This window comes from Oryzias latipes, chromosome 6 (assembly GCF_002234675.1).
Source record: "Oryzias latipes chromosome 6, ASM223467v1".
Lineage (NCBI taxonomy): Eukaryota > Metazoa > Chordata > Actinopteri > Beloniformes > Adrianichthyidae > Oryzias > Oryzias latipes.
The window spans coordinates 6193610-6206510 of record NC_019864.2 but is presented as its reverse complement, the minus strand read 5'-3'; the positions used below and the strand labels follow the sequence as shown (position 1 = coordinate 6206510).

The 12901-nt window shown below is 39.9% G+C and overlaps 1 protein-coding gene across 1 annotated transcript; it reads left to right on the top strand.

Moving 5' to 3' along the window:
- Nucleotides 1-6648: 6648 nt before the first annotated feature.
- LOC101170178 (hyaluronidase-5) lies at nt 6649-12519 on the top strand. The gene is made up of 5 exons (XM_004069427.4): nt 6649-6839; nt 6938-7086; nt 7450-8372; nt 9235-9324; nt 11830-12519. The coding sequence occupies exons 2-5, from the start codon at nt 7020-7022 to the stop codon at nt 12157-12159; spliced, it is 1410 nt and encodes a 469-aa protein (XP_004069475.2). The 5' UTR covers nt 6649-6839; nt 6938-7019; the 3' UTR covers nt 12160-12519.
- Nucleotides 12520-12901: the final 382 nt, after the last annotated feature.

The following is a 12901-nucleotide window of genomic DNA, read 5'->3' as shown; positions in this document are numbered from 1 at the left end:
CACACAGTGAGAGGAGGATGGTCATGCTGTGTCCTGTCTCCTGGCCCCCAGAATGGGTGGGGCAGACCGGTGGCTGCTGCAGCCGGGGCATTTGTGGTGTCCCCGGGGTTCCTGCACCCCTTACCTTGCAACTCTTTTCCATACGGTGAGGGAGTCCATAACATCTGAACTGGGTGGAACATGGAAAAAGCACTCCAGGCCCAGACTGTAGGGTCTTGGGTGCCTGGATCGGTCGAGCTCTGTGGTGTGGAGTGCTGGGCCTCCTGCCTTTGCTGGAGCATTCAACGTGATGAAGGTACACTCTAAGATGCACACACTCATGTATCCCACCTGCTTATTCACGTTTGCATAAATATGGGCATGGGTATTGTTTTTACACCGCTCTCCAAGAATATTGGTTGTGTATATGAGAACTAAGTCATGCAATTTACTTATGACATGCATGTCATGATTATGTATAATCCACTGTTCCCCCACCCCCCTATCTCCCCCCATCTTAACCCCTTACTCCCCATCTCTAACACCCCACTCTCTCCCTCTCTTTTCCTTTTCCGTCTGGTCCAACAAGGAATGCATATAAATATAATTATTTAAAAAAAAGTTTAGCCTCAAATGCAAAAGGGGTTTATGCAAATATACCCTCTGTTAGTCTGAAATCCATAAACCACAAATGTAACAGTAAAATCTGTCAAACCCAGCTCAGCTGTTGGACAGGACAAGTATAAGAAAAACTGTCCAGTTAGGATGTAACACTGACTATCAATTTCACATGTTTTCTACAACATGTAAAAATAACTGACAATCAGGAAGACACTACCAATAAAGGAGTGGTTCTGCAAGTGGTGACCACAGAAAACGTCTCCGCCCTATGTTTTGGTGACTTTTTAATAATGACATTGTCGTCACTCCAGCGGTACAGTGACACAGCATCTACAACTCACACAAATGGCTCAGGTAATATGACTCATCAAGGACGGCACATCAACGCGAGCTGTAGCAAGAAATTTCCAGCGTAGTCTCCTAAGCATGGAGGCGCTACCAGGAGACATGCCATTATGTCGGGAGACGTAGAGAAGGTTGTAGGAGGGCAACAACCCTGCATCATGACCACTAACTCCTCCTTTATGCAAGGAGAAACGGGAGGACCAAAGAGAGTGGCATGGAGCTTATAAAACATACAACAGCACGGAGTGTTCATGACCACAAGACTTGAACATTTACATTAATTCATTCATCTTCTTCCGTTTATTACCTTTCGGGGTCATTGGGATGCTGGAGCCTATCCCGGTCACTTGTGGGCGAAGGCAAGGGGCACCCTGGACAGATCGCCAGTCTGTCGCAGGGTAGAGTGTCCACAATCACACACCCACGCACTCTCACATTTACACCTAGGGACAATTTAGATTAACCAATTGACCTATGAAGCCTGTTTTTGGACGGTGAAAAACGGGGAGAACATGCAAACTCCACACAGAAAGGTCCCCCATTGATGTTCTGGGGACCTTCTTCTTGCTGTGAGGCAAGAGCGCTAACCACTACGCCACCGTGCAGCCCAACATTTACATTAAAATACAAAGAAACTCTGGAAGTACTGCACCTGAATGATAATTTTTAAGCAGTTTTTCCCTATGTAGATATACAAAAATGCACATAATGTTTCATACGTTAGGATCAGGGATGGGTAGAAAACCCAAAATTGTAATAAAGAGTAGCGATACATCATATTTTTCCTTAAAATTATTGCAGTGTGTGTAAAAGTGCTTCGTAAAAAGTTTACTTGAGTACAAAGTAACATCTGATCTTTTTAAAGTTATGTAATCAGACATAATATCAAGTGGTGGGCAAATGTATGTCTCTTACGGAATAAAAGAAAGATGATGGATTATAATTACAAAATTTTAGGCAGAAGAAATGTGTTTCCAAGTCAGAATTGCTCAATATTACTGGTATACCAATACAGCAGATTATATGTGTGGAAAAACGAAGCCAGTCTAGGAACAAGGTGTCTCATTACAGAAGCTGTGGGTGTGTGTCTGTGCGTTTTGTTAGAACAGGTTTTTTATTCAGTCTCTTTATTCAGAGCTTCTTTTAACCCCTGTGCAATTACCTTGCTTTTGTGGTCATCAGAAATTAAGCTGTTTGCAGACAGACGCTTTGTTGAACCCAATTTTTGTCAAGAAATGGTTTACCCCCCCACTACCACCCCAAGGGAAGGGTTATTAATATGAACATGACCTTCTCTGACCTGTCCTTGCAACTGCCTGTCTACTGTTGTCAAGAATATGTATAGTGTTGTCTTCAAATTCACGTCCTTTGTCTTTTGCATGTGACTAAACTGCAGAAACAGGTCCTACGGTGTTGTTCTCCCTCCTTAACATATTATCCTTGGTAATGGCATGTTTTTTACTCCATTGAACAGCTCTAATGACTGCAAAGTCCAGGAAAGCCAACTGGTTGTTCTTGGTCTCCTTTCTGGTAATTGTGGTGTTTCACTCCACTGTATTTCTTTGTTCCATGAAGATCTGGACCTCCTTTGTTGTCATCTCTGTCCAGATGCCATCAATGTATCTAAATGAGTCAGATAGAGCTGTTCCCTGGAAGGAACAAAGGGCTTGTTTCTACATTGCCTCCGCATATGAGGTTAGAGACACTTTGGAGTCCATGGCCAAACTGATCCAGAAATTGGCTCAGAAATGGGCTTTTGGTAGTTGGTGCTGTCTAATAGCTCCTGCATCTCAGTGCTGGCCCCAGTACTCATCACACAAGGGCTATTTTTATTTCATTTCTTGCCAACTGAAGTTTTGTGATGTTGAAGTTAAGTCCATAAACAGATATTTCTATGGTTTAGTCTAAAAATCAAAAATTTGTTAACATCCCCTTCCTTTGGCTGGGAATCCCGCCCCAGACATGTTTTTTAAGCTTTGCATCAGTTGATGTAGCTCATTGAGCCATTTGGGTTTATTCAAACACTATGGCTGTGGTGAAAATTGAGCTGGCGAGCTGTCTTTTTGAATCTGAAGAATGAAAAAGGCAGCGTCTTATATGGCAAGAGTAAATAATACAGCTCGTGCAGAGAGGGTGCAGCCTTTATACCCTTGAGCCTTGTGCTGTAGCACAATGTCTGCTGTCAAGGTAATTTTTAATCCTGCCCCTGAAATGTTCCAACGGTAAATTAAACAAAAAAGCCAATAATTAAGTTAATAAGTAGTTTTAAGTATAGTTAAGACGTTTCAATCACTTTTTTTGTCCTTTGCCACAAGGCTATTCTTTTTACCTCAAAAGGTTCAATCAGTGGCAGTTTTTAATATGGGCGATGTGGGCGGTCGCCCAGGGCGGCACTTCATAGGGGGCGGCATTTGCCGTGCCTGAGGCGTTACACCTAATGTGCTACATACTATATTCAAAGAGGAAGCTTGGAGCTTTTAATTTGAAATTGCTTCAGCAGCCGACACTTAGTGCTTTTAAGTTTGACACATCAGACTCTTAACAATGTCTTCCTCCTATTTGCTCTTCACACTTATGGTGCAAAAAAAACAAACAAAAAAAAAGAATATCTCAGAGTGAAACAACGTAAAACAGGCACATGAAAAGGAAATAGGCAGAACAAACACCCGTGCTCAACCCAATTTCGAAAAAAGCAGGCAATGGAGATTATTTCCCACAATTCTTTGCTCCGACACAGCAGACCCGATGCGCACGTGACCACCGCCCTCTGCTGCAAGACGCTTGCGGCCACACCTCTTTGCGGTAGTCTTTGGAACATAAGTCAAAAAACTCGAGAGGGGAGCGCAACTCGCCGGTGCCTGGCTGAATCACACTAACAGGTGATTGGGAGTCTTTTTCTATCTGACAATCAACTCTGGGCCGCAGCTGCGCGTCCCGTCATAGAGACAGAGGCGCGTGTGTCAGAGGGAAGGGGAGGGGGAGGGGTGGTGGGCGCAGACCATTTTTTATGGATTGAGTTTTTTTGGAGGATTTCTGCTGTTGGTGTTGCACAAATTTAGGGAAATGCCAAATATTTTTGGAGTAATCCCACTGATGAGTTCTAAGATTTAGTCTTTAATGTTTTATAAGACCTAAACATATTAATCACAATAAGTTTTATTTTTTAGATCTAATCCCTCTGATATGTTTCACAAAGACACACACAGGACGTCACACATTAAGAAATTATTGCTAAAAATGAAGCAGGAGTCCAGCTTAAAAAAATGCTCTAAAAAATGATGAAAGAGCAAAAAAAATGGAATTATTTGATATAATTTCTTATTAATATTTCCAGGCTTTCTTTGCTTTTTGTCCTGCAGCATGTTCATATTTGTATAATGTTGACAGAATATATTTAAATGGAGAACAAAATATTACAACTTATTTAAGGTTTAACTTGTGTTCCTGTTTTTATTCATATTTATGTGCAAAAAGTTCAGTTTAAAAGGTTTAAAAGTTTAGCTTTAGTGTGTTCAGTAAACATTTATCTTCTTCGGCCCAAAACCTTAAGCGTGTTTTTAACTTAGGCCCCTGTGTGACTGAGTTTTACTCCCCTGTAATACGAGTCTAGAAAATTCATGGATTTTTTGTGTAAAATGGCTAAATAGAAGATAGGGAACACAGCAGGATGTTGTCAAATTTTGTATGTGTGTGTGTGGGGGGGGGGGGGGGGGGGGCGCTGGTGGGGTTACTCGCCCAGGGAGTAAGTTAGTGTAGAACCGCCACTGGGTTCAATACAAATAACTGGCCAATTGGGCAATGATGTGATGTAGCAACCTAAATGAACCAATAGCTACTTCTCTCACTGAGGAGTTGGCAAAACAACTAAGTCATGTCAAGCTGTCACGCTTCTTGTACAAATCATTACCACAAGCATGATAAGGCACATTCTGAAACATTCTTGCCACATAACAGGAAATGACAAAAATACAGAAAATGTGTGAAAACGTGTCACCAAGAGGGTCTGATGCATGTAGAGAAATGTTGTTTGTAGTATCCTAATAACACCCCTGATGATCAATTTACAAGTAGAAAAAATTAAAAGGTATTACACCTTGAAAACACAATCTTTTAAAATGATTTTTAATTGTACACATTTGTTGCTCTTTTTTAACTACCGGTACACACAATTTTTCTGAGATTCCAATCTACTTACTCACATTAACACATTGGTTAGATAACAGTTAGACCACTTATGCTAACCAGGACACAACAAACCATCCAGGGTTTGCCCAAAGACACTTTGATATGTGGCTGAAGGATTCTGAAATGGACTCACCATCCCCATGTATGAGCTTTGCAAAAGCTCTATTTTCTTTGTCGTTGGTGGCTGTATGAGCAGCATCCATGCCAGAAACCCTAAAGAAACAGCAAAATAATGATAATATTAATAATAAAGGAAGTTAGCCCTAGACTTGGTTGTGCAGAAAAGAAAAGTCTAAAGAACATCATGCAGGACAGTGCTGAAAAATAATCAACATAAACACCACTCAGATAAAAATGGCACATGTTCTAGTAGCATTTGTCTAATTATGAAGGACGTATGTAAAGAAGATTAATAATTAAAAATCTTTTAAAACTCTGTCTTTATTTAAATTGTTGTGAATCAGGAGCAGGCGAAAAAATTCCAGTCGTAAAAGCTTAAAAAATCCTCTCCTACAAAACGACACTGGTTTTTTGATTTGCCTAAAAACAGCACAATCATAATTAAAAGACCACTGGGAAGGCTGTGAAAATAGATCACAAGATGATTGGAGTGGGAATGAAAAGACTAATTCAGAAGGTTATTTGGCCCCATTGCAACATGACATACTTAGTAAAGTCCTGGTTGATCAGTTTTCTACTAATGTATGCTTGTTTAACCTCTTGAGACTCTGAGGCTTTTTTTTATTTCGTAGTCACAGGGCCCCAGGTAATCAGAATTAACTACAATGAAAATAAAACCCACAATGTGATGTCCTCATATGTGGACGCCATATGTGGTATTTTAATAACTGTTTACTTATGTTGACTAATATTTTATGTTTCCAAGGCACAGCTGTCAAACTACGGGTCTTGAGGGTCACTGTCTTACATGCTTTCCAACTCACCTGCCAGTAGGAGAACTATTGAGAAACATGTCCTGTGGGTGTCGCTGTTTTCATATTTTGCTGTCAATTATAAATTGGTTGATGACCTGACCACACACAGGTGTGCATGAGCCAGATGGAGAAATGGTTTTTGACCGCTTATGCGGGAAATGAAGCAAAAGAGTAGTCCAATCTGTTCAGTAGTGTAAATAATAAAAGAAACAAAGTAATGCAAGGTTGATTGGAGTGAAAGACTCATTTTCTTTGTCGTATAGGGAAACGACAGCCCGCTTGGCGCGTCAGTCATCTCTGGCGTCGCACATCTCAGTGTATCAAAGGGGCTAGAACTTGGTTATGTAGCTTCTAGGCCTTTTGTTCCTACACTGCCATTGAATTTCCTTATTTTCTGATGCAGGTAATCAGCAGCAAATAAAGGGGGATTTCTTAAAAACTAGCAGGATGCTGACCCTCGAGGCCTGGAGTCTGACACTCCTGTTTCTAAGGTATTTGTGACTTTTTAAAACTGTCTGAGAGACGACAGAAGCTTCCTTTTGCACCACGTTCGTTTTCAGTTGAGATTACTAAAGCATTAGAAAATGCAGCTTGTTCAAATTTAAAGGCCCCCTTGTGGCTCCAAAGGTTAGGGAGTAGCGCGAGGGGTTTTGCCCAAGGACCCACCCTGGATGAAGCTCATCGTGCCCCATAAGAATCGAACCCTGATTTCCCGTCCCAGCCAACTGAGCCATCCAGTCGCCCAAAGTCAAGAGCAACATCAGTTTGTCAAACGTAACCTACAATGTTTTCCTATCAAAGTAAATGTCTACTTTTATTAATTCTGGATACAATTGTACAAAAAAAAAACTTTTAATCTTTTTTTAAAACAGACAGATAAACATGAGAGTGCTTCCACTGCCCTGGCCAGACTCTGGAGAGAAAGAGATCAGTTTGACCAGCTTCCTCTGACAAATGATGCTGCGGAAAAAAACTGTTAAGATAACAGCAGAACTTAATTGCTCACCAAAGACAGCAAGAGGTAAGTACAGATGACATGCTTTTTGTGCTCTAACTGGTTTACATATCCTCCTCTTGGAAATGACATTGAATGGTATAAACAACTGGATTATTGTCAGAAGTTATTGAAATTGCAAAAAAACACATATTTGTGGTTTTGTTTTGTTTTAAAAACAAAACAAGACAATACTTGGAAAATTTGATCAGAACACGTTTTCTTTAAATTACTAGGATTTTATTGTTTATCTTTATTTCGTCTTTAGGTCAAGAAATGTATTACAAGTATTTAACAGATACTATGATTTTATCTTTTTAGAAACCAGCACACAACCACAATGTTGAATGTTGTTCTGACTGAATCATTTCTGTTTGTCTTTGTTAAAAGCAATCACGATGGCTTTGCCTTTGCTGCCAACTGGTGCCATCTGTATCCTTGCCCTGTTCTTCTCTGCTTCTGCGCTGCCACCAGTTGAGCCCCCATTAATCCATGACCACCCATTTGTGGCCATTTGGAATGCTCCTACCGAACAGTGTCAACGGCTCGACATTCCTCTAGACACTGCAGCCTTCCAGGCAGTGACTACACCCACAAATAGGCCAGGTCAGTTCCTTACCATCTTTTATGAAGACCGTCTTGGACTTTACCCTAAAGTTGACACCATGAAGCGTAAAATATACAAAGGCGGCATTCCCCAAAATGGCAACCTGACTGAGCACCTTATAAAGGCTCGGGGCCAAATAGATCACTATATCTCCCAAGACTCCTCTCCTGGGTTGGCTGTAATTGACTGGGAGTCCTGGCGTCCACTATGGGACCAGAACTGGGGTTCAAAACGTATTTATCAGAAGTTATCAATAGCTCATGCTCTGCATATTGCCCCATTTTTACCATTAACACAGACTTTTAAACTTGCAAAGAGACTATTCCAACAGGCTGGACGAACCCTCATGGAAAAAACAATTAGCCTTGGCATTGGTAAACGCCCAAGCCGCCGCTGGGGTTTCTACCTTCTTCCTGACTGCTTCAACTACGGCTGGGACAAGTCAAATTATACAGGCAAATGCTCAGTGAAGATCCAGAAGCAGAACAATCAGTTGCTTTGGCTTTGGGAACGAAGCACTGCCCTCTTTCCATCTGTTTACCTCCACAAAAGCCTGAGGAATTCCCCTCGGGCAGCCTTGTTTGTTCGAAATCGTGTCCAGGAGGCAATGAGGGTGGCAGCTCTTCCCAAACGTCCGTACATGGTGCCAATCTATGTCTATTCCAGGCCACTGTATCGAGATCAGACCCAGTTGTTTGAGAGTCAGGTGAGTTTTTCATTTTGTCTCATTTATATACTTTGTCTATGTGTCATACAACATTATCGTCTAGGATAATCTGACAGAACTTGAATCTGGGTGGAAAAAACTGATATTGTTTCTTTAATCTAAATCCTTGGCTAACAAAAAATAACCAATTCTTGGAGTACGAATTATAGATATTATGAAAAACCTTTATTATAGTTACAATAATCTCAGAGGGGCAATAGAACAAATTTGATTATTTGCTTAAAAAATAGATTGTGGCAATTTTTGATGTTAACATACATTTTTTGTGGATACGCCCCTTTGAATCATTTTCTTTTTAAATTTGTCTAGATTATTCTAGATTAGTTAGGCTACCACTATAACTGTACATGAACCAAAGGGATTGAAATAAATGTCTCTCTATGGCTAAAGTTGCACAGAAAACCTTTGGACTGTGATACTGAATTTTTAGGCAGGATCCTCAGCATGTTTAGCCTCAAACGTGTCTATAAATGATTGCAGAAACAAGACTGTTCATTTGGTTTGGTGTGATGCAAACCACTATCTGTACTCTGTTATCTGGTTCATTTTACTTCTGTTTTTTTTATTGTCTGCATGTTGTGTAGCAACATGCTGACTTCACGAGACGTGTTCGCATTTGAATGTTGTTGGAAGATGTTTAGGATTAATTGTCACACAAATATTTGTCCTTAAAGTCAGTAAAACATGTGACAACAGTATCATAAAGTAAGTTTTGCCAGGTGAAACATTAAAGCCTCTTCATCAGAATAAGGATGTTTCTCATGAAATATGCAAGGAAAAGTGCAAATTTCAAAACAATGCACAAATGGTGCAATTTGAATGTTTGATTGTCATCTTTTAGATGGATCTCATCAGCACCATTGGGGAGTCTGCAGCACTGGGGGCCTCAGGGGTTGTAATGTGGGGTGGCATGAAGGACTACAACACTAAGGTAATTGAAAAACAATTAATAGTGGTGTTTGAGCTGGTCTGATCGGATTCAAATGTCATTGAACATTGAAAGACTAGCTGATAAAACACTGTGTACATGTGCGCTGGTTGCCTGTCTAACAATATAACTCTTGAAGATAATTTGAATTTAAAGTCTTTACTGTACTTTGACACAAAAGGTGATCATAGTTTTCCTTGTTTCCTTACTTGTGTATCGTCAAGACATGCCTCAGTAGTTTTTGAAAAGAGAAACACAAATGATCAGACAAAGAAAAACATATCTTTGCTTCCTCTTTGAAACCCCAAAAAGAAAATGTTGAGTCACAGAGAGGTTTCTAATCTTTAATTACAGATGTGAAAAAGAACATTTCTCATATTTATTTGACTTCTGTTTTTTTAATCCCTCCGTTTTTGTAGAAATACAAATATATTACAACCAAAACTGCATGGCAAATTTACAGCTTTATTTAGCATCAAACTTAACAAATACGTGAGATCAAATATTAGCCTACATTGCAGGTTGCAGGTCAGGGAATGTGAGCACCAGCACAGACTAAAAATCCATTCATTCAAAGTAAAAAAAAAAAGGAAAACAATAGGTCTTTTCTTTGTAAAAACATTAAAGATCTTAAATTGATACTTTTTGATGCTGTGAAGACAAGACTAACATGGGCCGTTACCGATATGGAAGAGAAAAAATAAATCTATACACAATAAAACAAGATGGAGACTGCATTTCAGTATTAAAAAACCCCAAAACAAGTCCCGATCAAACTTTAGATGAAACCCTGCTTCCTTAAAGTCTCCTTACATTTCTAATAAGGTAAAACATTTTTAGATTGAATTAGGTAAAACAAGTGAGCAGTAGATTAACATGGCAATTTGTTTCAACTGTATATATTTCTCACCCTATCTGAGTCATTATCTCAAGAGGCAACTTTTCCTAGCACTACACTTTTCTGGACTGAGATGTCTGAGGTTTATCCAGGCCAGGGATCTGCTCCAGCCGCTCTTCCAGTTTGGGGTTAGTGCCCCGAGTGCTCCGATCACCACGGGCAGAGAAGCAGGGTGTTAGATGCTAGCAAGGAAAGCATACACATTATAACCTTTTGTTACTGAAAGAAAAACTCACAAAGATTAACGAAATTACTTGAATGTATAAATAACAAATGAAAAGTTCTAGGAAATTTAACAAATGAAAGTTGGTCATCTAAGATAGCACAAGGGATAATGCACACCCAGCAGCCACTCAGAATCGAGAATTCATATAACAGAAATTAATGCACTTTGCAGAAGCAAGCGTCCGCCGTGAAGGCTTCCGCGCACACTGCGGAATATATGATACTGCACACTTGGTTGGCCTTTATCCCTTACATTGCTTACTCTGAAAGGCTTAAAAAAAGCATAGTATAGGCCCTGTAACCCTTGTGCTATCCTAGGCACTTTACCATTGGGAGTTGGGTCATCTAGACCCACTAGACAGTGCTCTGAACCTTTTTTCTTCAATGATTTGTGATCTTCACTGGTGTCCATGGATTACATGAAATCTTTCCACCTTTATCCACCTTTGTCATGGTAGGGAGAACACGTCAAAGTAAGGGTGGGGTCATCTAAGATAGCACAAGGGTTTTAAGGTTCTCAAGTGAGCATCAATGCTACTTCCCATTAAAACACACTAAAACTACTGGACTGGACTGTCTACTTCTTTCAGAGCAGTAGCCTACCACTGTGAACATTTCTGCAGCTGCCACGTTGTCTGGGGTGTATGTGAGGGGGGGGGGAATCACACTTTTTGACAACATTGAGTTTTGTTTACAGCGGCAGAGAACTTTTTTACAGTTTTGTTTACAGCAGCTACAACTGCTCTTTTTCAGAAAATGTGGAATATGAGTGAACAAATTCTTGCCACCCTGCACGTTTTCATGCACAAAAGCATTGGTGGTCCCACGTCAGACGGAGCTTTTAATTAGATTTTTTTTTAGTTTTTGGAGAGCATAATTAGGGTTGAGACAAGAGATAGATGTTTGACAGAGATGCCATGCTTTAAATTATATTCACAGCGAAAAACAACAATAAAAAAAAAACGTCTGACATCACATTCTTCTGGGCTAAACAAAGAAATCATTTCTTCCTCTTCATCAATTTTGTATTTAATACTTCTATACTCCTTTCTAATTTTTTTCTATCTCTAGAAAAACACTATTATGCCAGTATTCTCAAATTTCCTGACCACAATTCCTGCAGAGGTCCTAGAAATGATTATTTGTCTTCAAGACAACATCAGCAAAGAACAAACATTACCATAAAGGGAATGAAAACATATTTTTACACAAGTTTTTATCCTGGAAGTAACGTGTTGCAAACTTTTTGTGTTTATTAGCATAATCTTTTTTTCTGTGTTAATATGCGCATAGTTCAAATGAAATGCATGTGAATTACATACACACCACTCCAGCTCATGAGCTCTTTTTCTCTTTTTTCTGTCTGTTTTGACATATTCACATAGGTTTCCTGCCAGTCTCTGTCAGAGTTCCTAAAATTCACATTCAACCCATACGTTGCCAACGTGACGGCAGCCACCATGCTTTGCAGCCAAGTCTTATGCCAGGGAAAGGGCCGCTGCACCCGGAAGAACTACAACTCCCCAACTTACCTTCACCTAAACTCCAATCAATTCCGTATATTTCGGTCGGGAGAGAGGTATGTGGCAGTCGGTCAGCCATCTGCGCAGGATCTCAATACCTGGGCTGCAAACTTCACCTGTCAGTGCTATGCTGGGTGGAGCTGCAAGCCGAAGCTTCTGTATCCAACTTCAATCAAAGTCATCAGGGTTTAAGTTTTGGGGGGAAAAACTGCCCTTCAGCATGATCGCTTTTGTTGCTCTTTTTTTGTGGTAATTTTTCATTAAATAAAGGAAAAACATGTTTTGCTTCATTGGCTTTCAAGATGTAGTAGAAAATGAAAAATATTAAGTTTATACAAATAAATGTACATCAATCATTTTGTATGTATATGTCAGATTTCACATCTGTGTAAGTGTTGCATCAGTGTTTTGTTTGCTTTGTTAAATCTATTTTATCAGAGTATTTTGCATTTACCTAATCAAACTACGTCACTCAGTATTTGTTCTTCTTGCTATAGTATGTTTATTATTATTTGTTTTCAACAGTTTTTTCTTAATAAAGAAATAAATATGTATTGTTATGAATTAATTTTCTTCTTAATAAAGTAAAACCTGTCTTCTTTTCTTTCGACTTTCCACAGTGAATCAGCTTCCTTCATCTAACCCTGTCTTCTGCATCCTGTACTCTAACATAATCTACCTTCATGTTTTCCTTGATTGCATCTACAAACCCCCTCTCTGGTCTTCCTCTGGACCTCTTGCCTGGCAGTTCCAGACTCAGCATTCTTCTACCAATAGATTCACTGTCTCTCCTCTGGACATGTCTGAACCATCTCAGTCTGACTTTATCTCCAGAACCTCCAAAGTGTTGACCCTCTGATGTCCTCATCTCTGATCCATCCTGGTCCCTCCCAAAGAGAATCTCAGCATCTTCATCTCTGCTACCTCCAGCTCT